This window comes from Dinoponera quadriceps, unplaced genomic scaffold (genome assembly GCF_001313825.1).
Source record: "Dinoponera quadriceps isolate SergipeBrazil2010 unplaced genomic scaffold, ASM131382v1 scaffold3897, whole genome shotgun sequence".
Lineage (NCBI taxonomy): Eukaryota > Metazoa > Arthropoda > Insecta > Hymenoptera > Formicidae > Dinoponera > Dinoponera quadriceps.
The window spans coordinates 67,427-86,693 of NW_014557882.1; the positions used below are offsets into that span (position 1 = coordinate 67,427).

General features: G+C 39.0%; 2 protein-coding genes across 3 annotated transcripts in view; both read left to right on the plus strand.

The window, feature by feature from the left end:
• Nucleotides 1-15,608, plus strand: part of LOC106749491 (organic cation transporter 1-like) — a 30,280-nt gene extending 14,672 nt beyond the window's left edge. The window contains exons 4-10 of one of the 2 annotated variants that reach the window (XM_014628991.1): nt 10,283-10,541; nt 10,684-10,775; nt 12,188-12,391; nt 12,721-12,970; nt 13,234-13,365; nt 14,199-14,553; nt 15,210-15,489. In XM_014628991.1, the coding sequence (XP_014484477.1) occupies nt 10,283-10,541; nt 10,684-10,775; nt 12,188-12,391; nt 12,721-12,970; nt 13,234-13,365; nt 14,199-14,553; nt 15,210-15,489 (1,572 nt within the window). Of the gene's footprint in view, nt 1-10,282; nt 10,542-10,683; nt 10,776-12,187; nt 12,392-12,720; nt 12,971-13,233; nt 13,366-14,198; nt 14,554-15,209 lie in introns of both variants that reach the window. The other variant, XM_014628992.1, reaches the window with a different exon arrangement.
• Nucleotides 15,609-16,295: 687 nt separating this feature from the next.
• Nucleotides 16,296-18,467, plus strand: LOC106749493 (tubulin beta chain-like). Its single transcript, XM_014628996.1, has 3 exons — nt 16,296-16,352; nt 16,861-17,522; nt 17,855-18,467. Exons 1-3 carry the CDS (start codon nt 16,296-16,298, stop codon nt 18,462-18,464), a joined length of 1,329 nt encoding a protein of 442 aa, XP_014484482.1. The 3' UTR covers nt 18,465-18,467.
• Nucleotides 18,468-19,267: the final 800 nt, after the last annotated feature.

Here is a 19,267-nt window from a genome sequence, read left to right on the forward strand (position 1 = left end):
TTCGAACGTCTCGTTAAGCGGTAAATTAATTCACGTAGTTTCATCGATCACATCGAAGGCCTCCCGTATATTCTCGATGGTATCACAGAATCAGCAGGCACTCATCTCGTAGACGACGCGGAAGGAGAAAGAGACGATTCTTGCGCACGCGCGCGCGAGTGGGCTGCTCTAACGTAATCTCGCGTAAAGTGTGCTCGACGATTTGCTTAATATTCCTAGACGCATTAATCATCGCCGGTGTGTTTTTTCCCTGTCCAGTGTCGGATTTCACGACCCGCTTTGCCTTGGCCTTTGTCTTCATGGTGTGCACCGGGGCTCGTGGTGCGTCGGGCGTGCGACATGTCGCGCGGTCCCGTTCGCGGAATGAAGTTACGTGTCTTCCTAATGATCCCGCGCATTCTACGGATGATCTCGACTTTCCGTGAAGTATTTGCCGGCGATGACGAGAATGATTGGCGCGAACGGATTAAACCGCGGAGCGCGGATTACGCGCGATTAGGCCCGATTAGGCGCGCTATCGTGGGACAAAATGTCGAACACAAAGTTTCTATATCTGTATTGAAAGAAATTCTAATTCTTGTTCTCGGCCTCATATATACCCTTTTTATGATTTTAACCACAAAAATAGTAGTAACGTTATGTACGTGAATTTATTATCATTGACACTATAATAATAACACTTACTAGAGAAATATCTTTCCTGATTATAATTCTTTCACTATAATAATTAGATAATTATAAATACCACATTTTTTCTTTCAGTATACGCGGAGAAAAATAATTTGCTGACCCGGTAAATTTGTATGTTGTCGCAACGAAATTTGTCGGTTACTATGTCAGGGTAGCAAAGCGATTTAAGAATATTGTTAAGAATACTAATCACTATTTTTTCGTTAGATTATTTTACTGAATCCACAAATTATTTTACTATAAAAACAAATTATTAAATGTAGGGAAACATTACTTTATTCTAACAGTAAATTAACTTATCCCGACGACAGATTTATTTAGCAGAATTTTTCTTTTCTGATAACAAAGCTATTCTACTGCTAATTATGAATCATTCGCTAATTTGGTTACGCTAATTAACTAAATTTTATCGCTGTCGATATTAATAACGAATAGGCAGTAGCGATAATAGTTTTGCTACAACAGCAAAATAATTTTTTTCCGTCGAATCGCGAGAAGCAATTTTCAATTCTATTTCTTAGATCTTGTGCTGCCCCTAGCAGCTTACATCTTCGCACATACCGCAATTGTTTTGATTGTTACCGCAATCGAGAAATTTGCGACAGTGGGATGAATGAAGAGAATGAAGAGAATCAAGAGGAGCCGGTGTTGTCAGAAATTAATGATAATATACGATAATGACAATACGCGGATATTCTTACGAAATTACCGATGGAAAAGCAATAAGAAAGACGTCGAGTATTCTTTGATTTTGCCGGAATCATTAAGGAAGACCATGTCGTAAGTTAACGCGCAAGCACGCGGCGCAATTTTTCCAACGTAACGCGAGGTCAAGAGGGCGTCGAATTAACATCTTCAACTAGCAGCCGCCACTGTCTGCGGGCCTACCCTAAATGATTCGTCACATCCTCCGTCTGCCGGGTCATCTTGTTGAAACGAAACCTCGCGAAATCTCGCCTCGCCTTCGTCATTGTCTTAACGGCGAATTTCGGAGATTGAGCCTCCGCCCGCCACAACGCCAAACGAGATTCGAGGGGACACGAAGCACGCGATTTTTCCTTGGAATATAGATCGTGACAAGTCGCGTTGGTAAATGCAAACATGGAACACGGGCTCCGTCTTGCTTCTTCAGATTATTTCGTTCTTTCCGTCAGTAGCGTGCCTACGAGTTTGCACTTCGTTTTCGTTGCGAAACGACGCATTCAGAAGATGACGCGAATTAAGTCCACGTTAATCCGCATCAATGTAACACCGAGTATCGCATTTCCGAAAGAAGTCACGGGAATTCCTTATATGTATGCCGTATATTTGAATACTGAAGAAAACAACTTTACAACTGGGACGACGGATAGGCCTTGCGGTCACGTGGCGGCGTCGTAAGTGTTCATTAAGACATTATTGTCCATTAAGGCAGCGGGGATCACGATACATCGGGTCGAGGATCTAAGCATGTTTTTCCCCCTACTTTTCCGTCCAATTATATCGATTTAATCATACTGCGAGGATTTTAATTCCATTTGCAGCATTGTACGTGCATCAACTTATCGATTTACACGATTCGGTAGGTTAGAATTCTATTTAAAATACTTTCCGTCGTCAACAAAACTGTTGTTTAATAATAATAACGTCGCGATGATCGACAATCGAATGTACATTATTGTGCGCATTTTTCGCGTAAAACTGCGTCACGATCTCAAAGCATTTCGATTAATACGCTGTTAAAATTTGAGAAGATTCATAAGAAAATTAATTTTCCGACTACCTCAACTACCTCGAATCGAAATCTAACGGCGACGCGGGTAAAAGCTTTATCTCGAAATCGCATATTGATCATATTTATTCTGCGTATTTAGTACCGCGTTTATTAATGATCACCGAATATTCGTATTTATGACGCTGATTCTGAATAAATCAGTATTATCACATACTTCGCTCGCGCTCCTCAAAATATCTGATAAGCGGAACATTAAGCTTATTTAGGCGATATCGCGTTCATTGTATATTTGCTCGCGCTGCTTCGCCCTCGGACGTGTTTGTATGTCCCGTCGTTTTTATTCACTGCGATCCGCGATTACATGAATTACAACCCTTGCATTTCCGTCCGTTCAATTAATCATCCGCGAAATTTATTCAAGCGACGTGAAATATGACGAGCCGAATTTAGCCTCTCCTCCGCAGCGGGATTTAATTTAATGCGATCTCTGCGTGGAAAATAAATCTCGTCAGTCTGCATGCGTGTCGTGCATTATCGAATTCGCGAATTTAAACGTAGTCGGCGGGCTGAATATCAACCGGGGAGTCGTTATTGCTGCGAATTACTGCAAATTTGTCGCCTGTGAACGGAATAAAAATTCGAAGATCCGAATCGCGCGGGCCGAGTGACGCCGCGGCGGGCGCGTCGATCCATCCGTCGACGTCACCGTCAACGATTCATCCTGCGGGCCGAAATTGCCGAGGAAATTGCGCGAGGTGACGTAGGCGCCGTTTCCCATCGACGCGACGGATTTCTAAGATCTCGCGCTCGCTGATTCACGCCAGAACTAAAACGGCCGAGAATCATCAACAGGTGAACAAGGTTGATGAGCGACCGAGTGACTGGCCGATAGGTTGCAGCTCTGGTGGCGTCAGCAATTGCCGACCAATTTACCTACCCCCGCATCCGGTCATGTGATATGTCACATCAAACGCCTCGCGCAAACTACCAGCTCTCTTCATGCAGAGGGTATATGTTCCTACGTACTTAGCCGCTGCCGGATTCAACGTGACAAGCTTCCGTTTCTTTTTTCTCTCCCTCTCTCTCTCTCTCTCTTTCCCTTTTCTCTTCTTCGCGTTTCATCGTTTGCAAGCCGCCCGTTTCCGAATGAGTCGCATCTTTTACGTACCCTTCTGTATACTTCTCTTTGTTAGACCTTTATGAATGACGTGTCTGAAGCGTTTCTCGAGAATGATTGATTTCGAGGATTACTACTTAGGTCCGGTTTTTCATTTTCTAGTTAACTTGTGACTTAGGCTTAACTCGACGATAACGTAAAAATTATGTTTTTCTATTCATGAAATCATTAATTTTAATCATTAAATTTTAAAAGTTACCACTACAAAACCATCAATTAATGATTAATCATGAATAGAAAAACATAATTTTTGCATTATCGTCAGTTAAGTCTAAACAAGTTAGCCATAAAATGAAAAATCCTAAGTGTATCAAAACGTAACGTGCGTATCATATTGATGCCACTGATTTTTCGTTGAAATACTTATCATTTACTTTTTTCCAACGTTTTTTCGTAACGAGCTACGAGAAATTTATGAGACGCGAACACAAGTTCGCTCAGTGCGACGAAATGCATTTCACTGAGAAATGGCGAATATATTTGCGCTGAACGTTTATATCTTCCCACAATAATTTTAATTTCACGTCACTACAACAGCCGCGATTATTGGCTCTTATTGGCCCATCGTATCTTTCCTTGGCAAATATATTTCTCCTTGAGATAGTTATCAAGGGATTACCTTCGCGGACGTGTTTGTCAACGGGCGAGACAACGCTGGCTGTTAACGAATAAACGTGTGGGCAGCTTCGCCGGCACATTTTGCTTCCGATCTGATGATTTATTGTGCTCGATTTAGGAGCTACACTCTAATGACACCACGCCGCACGAGACCGCGGAACGGGTCATTGTCTTTTCCGTGTCGACATGTGACAAGCAGCCTCGCCGAAGACGAGTACACCACGTATATCCGTCACTTCCTGCCCGGATCTAACTTGTACCGGCCAATATAATCGAAATCCATGTGTTCTACAATTTATCTCTATAACTTGCGTTGATAAGCTGATTTTGTTTTTGGGCTTTAAAGATTTGTTGAAGGTGTAAAATGAAAATTTATCTACACGGATGTGCAAATCGGAGACCAGTTCTCTACTAAGATATATGATAGTCTTGAAAATTATTGCTTATTTCCTTGCTAATAGCTATTTCTTTTAATGCTTGAGAATTGACGCTTCTAGAAATTAAGTCCTAAAACAAATATATTTACGATACTTATAGGAAATTACCAAAAAAATCAAATAAAATCACTAAAATTATATTATTTTATACATATATATATATATATATATATGTATAAAATAATATAAAATATATACATATATATATATATATATATATATGTATAAAATAATATTATTTTATTTTATTTTTTTGGTATATATATTCTTTACATGTTATCTTTATATGTAATGTTTACATGTAATCTCACATATTTTGTAAAATGTAAAAATTTTTTAATTTTTAAATTTTCGTTCGTTCGAGCAATGATTTCGGTTGACTTGTCATATTACAATTCCTCACCGTGTGTAACATAATTACACATCAAATATATCATAAAGTTACTTCTCGCTTGTTTCACTGGTTTCACTGGAAAGGTGCGTGTCATTATGAATATCACGCGGACCAACGAGCAATTAATGAATTATAAATAGGCACGTGAGAATGCTGGAAAAATGCTGATTTTAGATTAACGTTTAAACTAAATAAAAAGCTTTCCTTTCGTATTACCAGGAGAGTGCGACAAAAAATTATCGGGCTTTCTGCCCGAAATCCTAATATATGTGGGAATAATATGATAATTGCAAGTGGACAGCTGTGATTTCTCTGCAACGAATTTGTTTATTTGCGCGATAATAAACGTAATAATTTTTCCAGCGACAATTAACGTCCCTGTCAAATCCGGCCTTTAAATTCACGCTGTGAAAATACGCCGCGAGTTTCTTGCGTCGAGCGGGTGTAACAACGCATCAGCGAACGCTCACGTACGGTAGAAAGCGATAGCGATGAAGAACGGAAAACGGAAGGACAGGATTTGCCTCGATGGCTCTTTGCGTCATGAGTCTGCGTAAATCCGGAGCGTGTAAATACGCGGCTCGCGTAGCCACCGCATAGATACAGCCGTTGCAGTCGTAGATAAATGTCGCGTAGCGAATGGGATCCAATCTTCAGCTGGATTTTGACGTTAGTTGAGAAAAAATGAATTTCAGACAGAATATCGCGAAGTTCTGCTGATGATAAACTGTCAGATTTTGAGAGCGATTCTCATACATCCGGCGGCGCCCTCGAATTTGTCTCTATTATCGCATTCATACTTTGCCACGCTGATATACACAGAAAAACAATTCCGTTGGCGTAATTGATTTTTCCATTGCCTGCATAGAAAAAAAATTAGTATATAGAAAAGAAGTAGTTTTAAAACAATGATAAATATTTTCATATATAAGCAAGAATATTAATTTTTAGACTTAAATATATGTACACGAGGTCAAAATTGTTACAATTAGAGCCATTATAATCCCATCATTATAATTAAAGTTATGCGATTTTCAACGTTATGGATTATATATAAGACAGAAAATTATGTAATTTTCTGTCCAGGGAATAATACATGAGACCGACGAAGGAACCGTCTAGGGAATAATACATGAACGACGATATTTTCGTCGTTAGAAACACTGTCACCTAGTCATCTAGTGTGACATCGCATCCAATTCCGATGCCAAAGTCGAACTTGCACATCGAGCCGCATAAATAGTCGCGGTAATGAACAGCATCGCGGTCATATCAATGATTTCGAAGTGCGTCAGGGTGACAAAATGCACGCGTGTTATTGGTGTCCTTATACGCGCGTGCCCTGGCCTTGACAATAACTCGATAGCATCGTTAGTGAGTACTGCTGTCTTTCCGCGCAATTTATCTTTTTCGCGCGTTTCGTGCAAATCACGAAAGTCCGTGAGTGGCAATTTGCTTAAATCAAACTCCGTGTCAAAGCCATTAACACCTACGGGCGAACTTTATTTGCTGAGGCTAATAGGCACTCGATTGCGATGTCGTTTGCGCGAATGTATTTATTGATTCAGAGTCGCGTTCGCCGTGCGTGTTGCTTTTGCTAATGACACATTAATTGCATCCTCGGCGAAATGCATCGCGTTGTTGTCATAAGTTCTTGTTCTGAATGCAATCTTGTCCTCGTGATTTCTCAGGGAGACGATTTTTTACGAAAAATACACGAACAAGAGATTTCCATCGATTCAAGCTGCATCATTTCGTAATTGTTGTGAAAATATTGATTTTCCTTTCGAACATAGAGTTATGTATGTATGATGTGTGCCCTCTAAGTGGGCTCTTTAAGAAAACCCATACACTGAGAGAAAAGAGAGATATCTAAAAAAGTATTTATTTGGTTAGTACTAATAATATATTTATATGAATCTCTCTAAATTCTTTTATTTAAATAGAATAAACAATGCTTTCCTAAAAAGCTATAGATTGAAGAAAATGTATATTTTTACATTTGAGAACAATTTTTTCTCAGTGTAGAAACATTCATATAAGAAAATATTTTATTAGTGGCATCCACTCGAATAAATATCTTTTATTTTTTAAATATTTTTTCTCTCAGAGTATAATCAACGATACTCTTTTGAAAAAGTTCTTTCTTGTAAATTTGACTGAAATTCATCGATCGTCGTTTAATCTCACCGAATCTAATCTTTATTTTACTCCGAATATTGATATATAAATTAATAAATACATTAAAATATTTTTATCATATTATTATATTATTTTATCATATTATTATTAGCTGTTGATGTACGCTATAATAACGATTTTTTCAAATATTCTCAAACTAATTTCTATGCACACGTAAATTCTCTCGAGTATGTGCGAGTACATTCGGAAATAGCGACTTGAAAAATAATTTCCCGAAAATTCAATCAACGTCCTTCGCTTTAAACCGTCAATTACTCTCACATTAAAATGCAGCCGTATGGAACACATCGCGAATCGCATCACCTGCAAAAGCATCATCTGCAAAATCACTATCCACACTGACAAACTTAAGCTCATCGAGATGTTTGCGTCCGGTTCGCCGCGCGAGTACCCGCAAGTCGTGCTACAGAAGAACGAGGAGGGCCCAGAGAGGGGAGAATAGTAAGGGAGGGGAGGAGGGAGAGAGAGAAAAAGAGAAAGAGAGCGATGTAGAGAGATTGCTAGAGAAGGGGGTCTTTAAAGGGCGTGTGGGGGGGGGAGGGGACCGGGTTCCTCCTGTCAAACGAGGGTGATGGACACCTCTCACTGTGGGAGCTTACCAATACACCTTATAGGCCTTCTGATGGGCGCATACACGTGCAACCACATATAAGCTTGAGATTTACGTGCAAAGTTCCGTATAACCAGCACACGCACATGCGTGCCCTCCCCCGCTCGCGATAAACATGAGCGCGTTTACGTCGGCAGCCTCCTGCGTAAACGAAACGAGATGAAACGCCCCCACCATCGCGCCGATCCAGCATCATCCCTCCCACTCTTTCAGCTTCCCTTCGCTGCTCCATTCTTCAGCGTACGCGCGCTCTGTCGCCGATGCTGGATTGACGAACAAATGACGATCGGCCAAGCGACGATGACGCGTGTGTTCACACGTGTGCGAGCACGCACTCCGGTTTGCCGCTAATAGCGCCGCACATACGCTACCGTGCGGTTGTACTGGGTGCTTTGTGACAGTTGCTGTTAAATCTCAGCGTCAAACGCCGTGATCATTCGTAGATCTGTCTCCGGCAAAAATATATGATTAGGTATATTTTAATCTTAGAATCTTGATATTGAATCAATCTTAGGAATCTTAGGGATTCACAAGTCGTTCTCAAGTCGCATTAAAATTATTAGAAATGTATGTAATGCAGAGGAAAAACACCAAAGAAGCCGACATACCACTTTGTTTTAGAATCTGAAGTTTTATGTTGAAAGTATAAAAAGAAAATTTATGCACATGTATGTAAACCAGCAACATTTCTCTACCAAAATATATGATAGTCCTATGAAAATTGCTTCGTGCAAATTATCTTTTAAGATATTCGAAGATTGTTGCTTCTACCTAGATAGCCAAATCTGCGCAAACAGATTCTGAGCAGAGCCTGTTACAAATTTTTGCTGCCAAAATCCTTTACAGAAAAGTATTATTGTCTATGATAAATTGACCAGTGATAAATTATTGAGCAACAGTAATTTATTACTGGTTAATTCATCATAGATGATAATATTTTTCTGTAAGGGAAGGCAACAAATCCAACATATAATCTGTTCTATCTCCCCTAGTAAAATGCTTCAAGACACCAATACTTTTCAGACTTTTAGTTATAAGATTGTACATGTTTAAGTTACATTGCATTATAGATAGTAGTGAGAGAATTTCTTAACCTTCTTATATATAACTTATTTTAGAAAAACATGAATATTGATTTACCATACTTATATCAGTTTAGGCGTTTTTCCTCTAATTATTATAGATTATTTTCCACATTTACGAACCAATACTTAATTTAAAACTAAAGCGGCATTTTTCAATTTGCAACGATAAATTATTACGCATTTATATTTCTGTTTAATCGTTGCTGGATGAAAACGTTTAGATCATCGTAATATATCGATTCCATTGAATTTTTATGTTTATATCCGAACTCTTCGGCAAAAAGTCTTCTGTCTTTCGTTTAAAAGCTTCTTTTAATTTGAACGAGTGTACATGCGTTCTCAATTCGCTGTGTCTCGTATTCTTATACCGTGATGCAAATCTTAGGAAATATGCCAATCGCAAGTTCTCGGTGGTTGAAGGGTCATTAAAACCGCGAACAGTCTCGCGACGACCGTAATTGCGCGTGTCGCATTGCGTATCGCGGACACATGCTCATGTAGGAAGAATAATAACGCTTTGATCGGTGCAATGACTTCTTCGGGCTAACCGCGATATCACTCACCCTCTTAAGTCTCCATGCAGTCGATATTTGTAATCTCGTTTGTTGTGTTTTCCGTACTATGTGATGGCCTCATTTTAACTCCCCCACTCGGCATTTTTGTCTTTCCCAACAGCACTTCTCGATTGAACAATGAAAATTTTGTAGACACTTCTAGATTAACTGAAGTACGCTTTCTCCCAACTCTTCTCGAGCAATTATCATGGAATAATAAAGATATCTCTTTGTATGATAACGTATTCACAAGGTGTCCGGTAATTCATGCAGTATCGCTTGCGTGCAGATAGAATGTGTTAAACTGAGCAAATAAGTTCTCTACTATTTTGTAATCAATCGCACAAAATTTCGAGTTATTAATTAAGAAGCTTCTATACATGGCCATTTTCAATGATTAATAACTCGAAATTTTGCGACTTTGCTGCTCTTTTTAACTTGGACTTTTATGCTCAGTTTAACTCATTCTACCTGCACACAAACGGTACTCCATGAATTATGGACACTTCATATATTTTCCGTAAAAGAGAGGATGTGTTAAGTCCCGTCATATTTCATGTGAGGCGCAAATGGCGTTCCATCGGCGAATTTTCTATCTTTTACTTTCGGTTTCTGCTTTTACAACTCTTATTTCAAAAACTGTTACTCATTTATTTTATATATTTATTTCATTAATATTGATAGCGTACTTACTTTTATAAATTTATATTTGCTGTGATTGATCTTATCGCGTTATTTTTACATTTCAATATGCCAGCTCGCGCTGGCGAAGTAGTTTAATGGCATTCTACATCCACATAGCTAGACCTGGTATGTGACAACAGCTGGTGGCCTTCCACGTCGACTACGTTCTTTTACGTCGGTAGTCTCTTCGGGAACGTTGTGTTCGGATGGATCGCCGACAAATGGGGCAGAAGGACGGCTTTCTTCGCCATCCTGTTCCTCGAGGTGATATTCTCCATCGCCACGAGCTTCAGTCCGAACTACGTGATCTACACTGCACTGAGGACTGTGAATGGTCTCTTTTTTCCTGCCATTTACCAGATACCTTTCATATTAGGTACGTAATACGCAAATCGGCTTTACACACCACCTTCGAGTTTCCGGCAGAATCCCAGTACTACAGATATATGATGGTAAATTGAAATGTTGAAATTGACGTTGAAGCAAATGACACTCGTGCACGGTGAATTGTGTTGTAGCTCTCGAGCTGATGGGACCGAGATACCGGACATTTGCCGGCATGGTAATCTGCATGTTTTTTGCCTCGGCGATGTCTCTTCTAGCATTGTTGGTAAGTGCGGTCGTTCGTAAAATACGAAGGAATGACGAGGGCGACACCCGCCTCCCGCGAAAAACCTCGACGTTGCGAACGTCTCAAAAGTTAGCGCATTATCGCGCGAAGCGGCTCGCGTTATCGCGCGGCAGCTGAGCGGAGATCGCGCTCACAATAAATTTAACGGGAGGGTGCAACGCGGATCATTTTGCAAGCGATCCATCAGCGTGTATCATACGGAGCGAGCGTATGCAAATGCGAGCGGCCGGTCACGTTCGCTGTATGCAAATAGAAACATTCTGCATTCAGATGTCTCCAAAGCGACACACGCGCCACGTTACCGAGCACGCAGATAAATTTTAAATGAAGTCCTCGGTGCCTGTATATTCGCTTTTATGACAATGAACTTGACAACATTTCGTGTTAACAAGTGTCTTGAAATATTATGGAACATAGAAATTATTAAATAAATAATTATATTTATAATTCTATTATAATTACGACTAAAACTTATATATAATAATACGAACTATTACAATTGAAACTTATTATAATACTACGAACAAAACTTATGAAAGAAAGAACATATGAGTCCGTAAAGAGTCGAAACATGGATGATCTAGTACTATTTAAATATTAATATTGTCAATATTAATATAGTCAATATTACTGCGGGAGGATGAAATTGTCTATCGCGCACAGAGAAAAAATTTTATTGGCACAGCAAATTGTTAATATAGTGCCAATAAAAAGATTTGTTACATGGAAAAGTAATTTTGCTGTTGTAGCAAAACGTTTTTGCGGCAGTGATAAAATTTAGTTGGTATAACGAAAAATTAATACTCTTAACAACAAATCTTTTTGCGGTCACTATGTTAACAAACGATTTGCCGCTAGAAATATGACGGAACATGCCGACAGGCAATGCGAGCAGATTCGCAGCAGAAACCGAACAGGATCTGTAGTGATCTGACGACAAATCGGTGGCAGAAATCGAGCGTAATCTATAGTGATCTGATGATAGATTGATAGCAGAAATCGAGCAAATCTTGTTGCGCATAGTTTGGCAGCAGGTTCTGCACGGTTTCTATTGTCAATCTGCTCGGGTTGCTTGTCAGCAGGTTCTGTCGCCAAAACACGAGCTGAATACGGATGTCATGATGGCTATGGTTTTGTGAGATTCTGAAATCAAATTTGCTGCCAATTTGCGCGCAATCTGCGATCAATCTTCTTGCTGGAAAGTTTTCTTTTTATTATAACTTTTCTAGGAACTAGTGGACTTTTTAGGATGATGATTGTAATAAATGACGAAAGCTCCGTCTCATTTTTCTAATGTTAATGTATATTGTATTGATAGAGAATCTATGTAATACAAAAATCGTTTCACTCGTATGATCACAGTACATGTTTTTATATTATCTTTCTGTCAGGGTTATTTGTTAAGGCACTGGTACACCCTATCGTTAGCCACGTCGGTGCCGTTTATTCTTCTCTTCAGTTATTACTGGATCATCCCCGAGTCACCGCGGTGGCTTCTCAGTAAAAACAGAATAGACGAAGCGGAGGTAATTGTCCAACACATGGCGAAAGTCAACGGCAGGACAGTGCCCACGAATTTTCTCAGGAAGATGGAGGTAATTCCCACGTTCTCGAAGTTTTCTGTGAAAAATTTCACGATACGACTGTTAATTTCTGATTACGAAGAAAATAAAAGTCACTGATTAAATATTACCGGTGAAATTTTTACGAATTAAATTTTACGCAATTATTGATTGACATTTTACTGATGTAAAACTACTGATTACATTTGATTATTCTTTTCTTCTAATGAGCATCAAATATGCAATTCTCATATTGTAGCGTTTGCTTATATTTTTCAGTATTCGTATTTCAGTATACCTTCCTTGATAGCAGCATAAGTAAAAGGGGATCGCCTAATACCGTATGAATATGTTATTTGCAGGTGGAAATATTAAAAAGACAAGGAATATCGTGTAACGGTAAGAACACCAACGACAGTAACATCGAAGTGGAGGGCGAGGAGAGAGCGCCGCCGATGTCTGCGACGCCCATGGACCTGATCACGAATCCGAACATCAGGAAGAAGTTTTTTATTCTTGCCTTCGATTGGGTGGCGAATGCGGTGGTGTATAATGGTCTGTCCTATAACACGACCAATCTGGGTGTCTCCGATTATCTAGCCTTCTTTATCGGTAAAAACGTCATTCCCAACGATATATACGCGCGATACAAACTTGTTGCTTGTGCAGAACTAACCCAGCAAACACCAAGTAACAGTATTATATTAATTTTATAATTTCCCACTCAACAATAGTCTTATGTATAGTGTTATATTGCTTTTACATTGTTGAGTTAGAAATTATAACATCGGTGCAAAGTTATTCGACGTTTGCTGGGAAAAAGAATTTCTTAATTCTAAAACGAATAGGTCATTCTTTTTATATTTTTGTTATAGGCGGCATCGTAGAGATTCCATCTTATGTTCTCACGTGGTACGCGATGGATCGCTTGGGCAGGAGATGGGTACTGTGTTTGACCATGCTGTTGGGAGGACTCGCTTGCGTATCCTGCATGTTCGTGCCCGAAGGTATTATTTTGTCGATTTGCATTTAACTTTGTATAAAAATTTCAAGTAAAGTCAAACAACGTCATCTCTTAGAATAATTTATCCGTCGAAATTATTTTTTACGGGCACATATATTTCTATTTAAGTATTTAAAAAAGTTACCATAAATACCTGCACATACCTATACTTTACACTTTGCCTACGAATTTTTTGAATTAAGTTTTCAGTTTCCAGACAACTGCATGACGTATCAGAATATATATTTATGAAATATATATGTATAATCCTTGTGTGTGTAATACACAAAATTTAATTTTCACCAGGGACAAGTGGAAATGACCACTTGTAGCGCCGCGTTGCTCATCTTCATATTATTTGATTATCATTGTGGGATTGAATAAAAGTATTAAGTTGAATCGCGCCTCTGCGTCACGGCGGCCCCAACGTCATTAACTTATTGAATTCGTCATGATGGCGATTGTGATATCACACAACGTAAGCGGGAATTACCGTTTCGTCGATTGCACCGACGTCATGGGCATCCATGAGTAAATGTTCGACCTGCTTAATAAATTAGTATCGCACTGTACGCGTAGCTTTGCCCATCAGATGCAAATCTGTCACAAAACCTGTAAAGCTCAAGTTTTGCCTCTTTTAAAAAAGACAGTAACAGAATTTACACGAATTATTTTCTGTTTTATTTTAAGAAACATTTATGTTATTTGTAGAGAGAAAATTATCATATATATATTATAATTATCATTAGCCTCTCTCTCTCTGTCGTGGTAAATAATTTTGGAAAATTCAAATCCCATTGAGCATCTTCTACACACGATCGACCTTTGTCGCAGCAGACGCGGTCTGGGTAACGGTATGTCTGGCGATGATCGGAAAGTTCGGCATCGCTGCATCCTTCGCCGTCTTCTACGTCTTTGTGGGAGAGTTGTTGCCCACTGTACTGAGATCCCAAGCGATGGGCATAGCCTCGTTTATCGCCGGCATCGGCCTCCTTACCTTTCCCTACATCGTTCACCTAGCAGTCTACTCGAGGGTCCTTCCGTTGATCGTGATGGGATCGCTGAGCGTTGCCGGTGCACTCACGTCCGTATTCCTCCCGGAGACGCTCAATATACACTTGCCACAGACGATCGAAGAGGGTGAGCTCTTCGGGGCTGACTTCAAACTGTGGTCCTGCCCAACAATACCGAGGTTAGTAACTTCAATGACGAAAAATTCGACATTTTTCCTTAACAAAAGGAAAATTAATTTTATTTCATAAGACCCTTCCGATAAAAATAATTTGCTGTACTATGAAGTACTATGAAATTGATGAAAAGAGAAATGAAAGTTATTAAGAATATTTATATAATTTTTTTTATGAAATGCAATATAATACTGTGAAATAAAGATTGTGATATAAGGAAAGTAAAAGTGTAAAGTTGAAAAGTAATATTGAAAAATTATTTAAAAAATTCAGAAATATCAGGTATCATAAAATTTAGTGAATTGAAAATTACGTAGCTTTTTAAAGAAAAATTACTGAAACATCGATTAAAATAATTTTCTACTGAAATATTAATGAAATGATAATAAAATGAGATCAATTGAGAGAGATTTTCAAATACATTTCAGCAAATTTTCATTATATTTTCAATAAAATATTTCCATCAAAGGTCTCAAATATTACGAAATCACTATAATAAGTCAACAAACAAAGATCCGTGTTATTTCTCGATTACTTCTCGAAGAGGTCAAATTACTTTCGCGTAATTCGATTTACGATATGATCTTCCGCCTCCCCTGTTAAGCTGCAATTAATCAATTTCGTTGTTTTTCTTACGCACAAAATCATCTGCACGCATTAGGAGAGGTACAGGCAGGACCGAGACCGTGCCACTGAGGTTTGTGAACGGCAAACCGGGCAGTCGCTCGTCTACCTCGAAGGTCGCGACACAGGAAGCCGCGACTACGCCGGAAGGCGAAAAGCCAGCTGCCGTGCTGCCTTCGAAAGAAGAAGAAGGGGCGAAGAACTTAAGTACATCCAAAGAGGAGCTGACGGACGAGACCTTCGTCGAGACCGTCGTCGAGCCGAAGATGTCCAGCGCGGTAGTGGAGGTGAACGTGTGCCTCCAGAAGTCGCAATGAGACAACGAGAGAGACAGTCTTATTACCTAGCACCTTACCACGTGTTGTATTATAATTACCAGTATAGACACGCATTGTATTTATTTTTCCATTTATTATAATGTACTTCCTTTGTAAAACCTGCCTTGTGTGTCGGTGTTTGTCGATTAAGACGGTTCGGTACTTGTTTCCCTCCTTGTGTCGCAAGAAAGTGCTGTTAACTGTCGTCGCAATGCGTGCGTGTATGTTACGTGTGGGTCAAGGATTAACGCACTCGAGTTCCGTGGGACTTTTAGAGAACGTAACGTTAGACTTTTTTATGTTTCCGGTTAGATGTCGATTTTGCATTTCGTTCTTGCGTTATTGAAGAAGAATCTTGTTGTGATTTCACTTAGATTGAATAAAATATCTCAAGTATCTCTATTGACGGTGATTTATGATAACCGTCTGTGAAACCTTGCCGATCAATATTTTAAGTCCGAGGCTGCTCAGTCGCCGAAATGGAGAGCAAGGTTATTGATTATCTACCGTACGATGAAATAATAACACAGTAGAGAAATACGCGTACGATCAGACGAAATTTAGGTTTTCTTTTTTATCCCTGTGGAAATCGTCTATAGAGGAATTAATCGATATCAGATATCACCAAGGGGAACCTGGTAGTCACCTGTTTCTGTTTGAATGACATCTTAGATAAGTCCTCGATATCCATGTTCCTCGTCCTTAAATTTTCCGAGGATCAAATCTCTTTAAAATCTTTAGGGTTGTCACCGTTAAATTTCGTAAAACCATTTCTTCCTAAAATTTCAAACTAGACTTGATACAAAATGCGTGAGATTGTTCATATCCAAGCTGGTCAATGTGGCAATCAAATTGGAGCCAAGGTTAGTATTCATATAGGCAAAATAAAAAATACGATAATGATAATACGATTATGTCAGTAAAGATTCAAAAACTTATCAATCGATCTATTATAGTATTTTCTATATTAAAATAATATTCGCAAATTGCAATTTTAGGTATTTTAAGAACTCTTATTTTAGATTTTTTAAAATTAATTACAAATATTTAAAAAAATATTGACACAAAATAGAGAGCAATTCGTAATTAAAAATCTAATTTCCTAAATAGTAGATTAATTTAAAAGTTTGTTTTCTTTATTAAGATAACTTCCTTCTAACTTTTCTGTTGAAGTAATCAAAAAAATAAGATGAGAAGTAATACAAGATTTTATAAAATAATATGAAACCTGACATTATATTCTTTAAAAAAATCAATCTTCCCTTTTTTCTTTAATTACTTAATAACTTTTACTTTTTTAATTGTCACATTATTATTTTCCTAGTTCTACCTTTATCAAACAATAAATCAGTAATTTTAAACAATCCCTAGTTTTGGGAGGTGATTTCGGATGAGCATGGCATCGATCCTACAGGCTCCTATCACGGGGACTCAGATCTCCAGTTGGAGCGGATCGACGTGTATTACAATCAAGCTGGACCGAAATACGTACCTCGCGCGATTCTTGTGGACCTTGAGCCCGGCACGATGGATTCTGTGCGCTCAGGCCCGTTTGGCCAGATATTCCGACCAGACAACTTCGTATTCGGACAATCAGGAGCTGGCAATAACTGGGCCAAGGGTCACTACACGGAAGGAGCCGAATTGGTCGATTCGGTGCTCGACGTAGTGAGGAAAGAGGCGGAGGGCTGCGATTGTCTTCAGGGTTTTCAGCTTACACATTCACTGGGAGGCGGTACTGGCTCTGGAATGGGCACTCTGCTCATCACAAAAATCCGAGAGGAATACCCGGACAGGATCATGAGTACTTTCTCTGTGGTACCCTCCCCTAAGGTTTCCGACACCGTTGTGGAGCCCTACAATGCCACTTTGTCGGTGCACCAACTGGTGGAGAATACGGATCAAGCTTATTGCATCGACAATGAAGCTCTTTACGACATTTGTTTCCGTACTCTGAAGCTGAACACTCCTACATACGGTGACCTGAATCACTTGGTTTCCGCTACCATGTCCGGTGTGACAACCTGTCTCAGGTCTGTAGGACAGAAACATCAGATTATCATTTTGACTAATGTATCTTGACTTGATAATGAGAAATTGAAAAGTCTATTTAGAAACTGAAAGTATAACAGAGAAGCTAATTTGTATTCTTATTTTTCCTGCAATATATCGCTCCAACACTCTTTAAATGCAATCGGTGTTTTATTATTGAATAGTAGTCAATAATCACTGAGGGTCATAATTATAAATATAGAAATAAATACAAAATATAGTTATAAATATAGACATGCTATTTTATTGATTTAATCAGTGGCATTTTAGCCGATTCGGTTTAAGAGAGCACCTTTTCCTCAAATAATCGCAGATTTCCTGGCCAATTGAACGCCGATCTGAGGAAGCTCGCGGTGAACATGGTGCCCTTCCCACGTTTGCACTTTTTCATGCCCAGTTTCGCGCCGCTCACATCTCGAGGGAGCCAACAGTACCGTGCGCTTACCGTACCGGAGCTCACCCAGCAAATGTTCGACGCGAAGAATATGATGGCGGCCTGCGATCCTCGTCACGGTCGTTACCTCACCGTCGCGGCGGTCTTCCGCGGCAGAATGTCCATGAAGGAGGTGGACGAGCAGATGCTCAACATCCAGAATAAGAACAGCTCGTATTTCGTCGAATGGATACCAAACAACGTAAAGACTGCCGTCTGCGATATCCCGCCTCGCGGTCTTGAGATGTCCTCCACCTTTATCGGCAACTCGACGGCTATTCAAGAATTATTTAAGAGAATTTCGGAGCAGTTCGCCGCCATGTTCAGAAGGAAAGCTTTCCTGCACTGGTATACCGGCGAAGGCATGGACGAGTTGGAGTTCAACGAGGCGGAATCGAACGTGAACGATCTGGTGTCGGAGTATCAACAGTATCAGGACGCGAAGGCAGAGGACGAGGAACTGATGGACGAGGAGGAAATGGAGAAATAGAAGGGAGAGGAATGAAGAAGTGCGCTCATGTTCACAAGTTCTCTTTTTGACGGTGCATGTTTTATTTTGACTTATTTATTTTTTAGTAATTTTTTTTACAATATTTTATAGCATTTTTAATATTTTTTAAAGGATAATTTATATAACATGTTGTGATATATAATACAAATTTGTAGTAGATTTATGAAGTTTCTAATGAACGACACGTCGAATCAAGTAGGATTGATCTTCGAGTTTAATATTGAGATATGAATCGCGATATAAACTAAGGAGGCCAGAGAGGTTTGAACCTGTGAAAAGTCGATAAAATTCAACTTATTACTATAGATTGATGATAGATATATGAATTGAATTACTATAAATTGATGATAGATATATTAATTTGAATATACAAAAAATCCTTTTGTAAGTTATATTTTTATCTTACTATACAGAATTTATCCTATTATGCAGGGTGTTACAAAATTAGACCGGCAAACTTTGAAGGGAAATAGAGAACTTCGAAATAAACATTTTTTGTTAATACAATATTTTTCTGTACGACGTTTTGTTTTAATATTATATAGTATAAAACAGAAGTTTCGCGACTTCAACAATAAACAAACATATATAAATAGTTACAAAGAAAGATTTTATATTCAGTTAATTCCTACACTTATATAATAACGAGTCAAATATAATTACAGACTTTTCATAAGTTCAAATCAGAGCTACCAGATTGTGGAATTCTGGGTCGTGATTCGCGTAGTAAGAGGCTTATCTAATGCTACATGAATATAAGACTTTTGACACACATTGCTTGT

What these genes read in the sequence shown, in the direction of transcription:
- LOC106749493 (XM_014628996.1), top strand. Translation starts at nt 16,296, where the DNA reads ATGCGTGAGATTGTTCATATCCAAGCTGGTCAATGTGGCAATCAAATT. An exon ending in GCAATCAAATTGGAGCCAAG is followed by an intron (nt 16,353 to 16,860) that starts GTTAGTATTCAT and finishes AACAATCCCTAG; the next exon opens with TTTTGGGAGGTGATTTCGGA. An exon ending in GGTGTGACAACCTGTCTCAG is followed by an intron (nt 17,523 to 17,854) that starts GTCTGTAGGACA and finishes AAATAATCGCAG; the next exon opens with ATTTCCTGGCCAATTGAACG.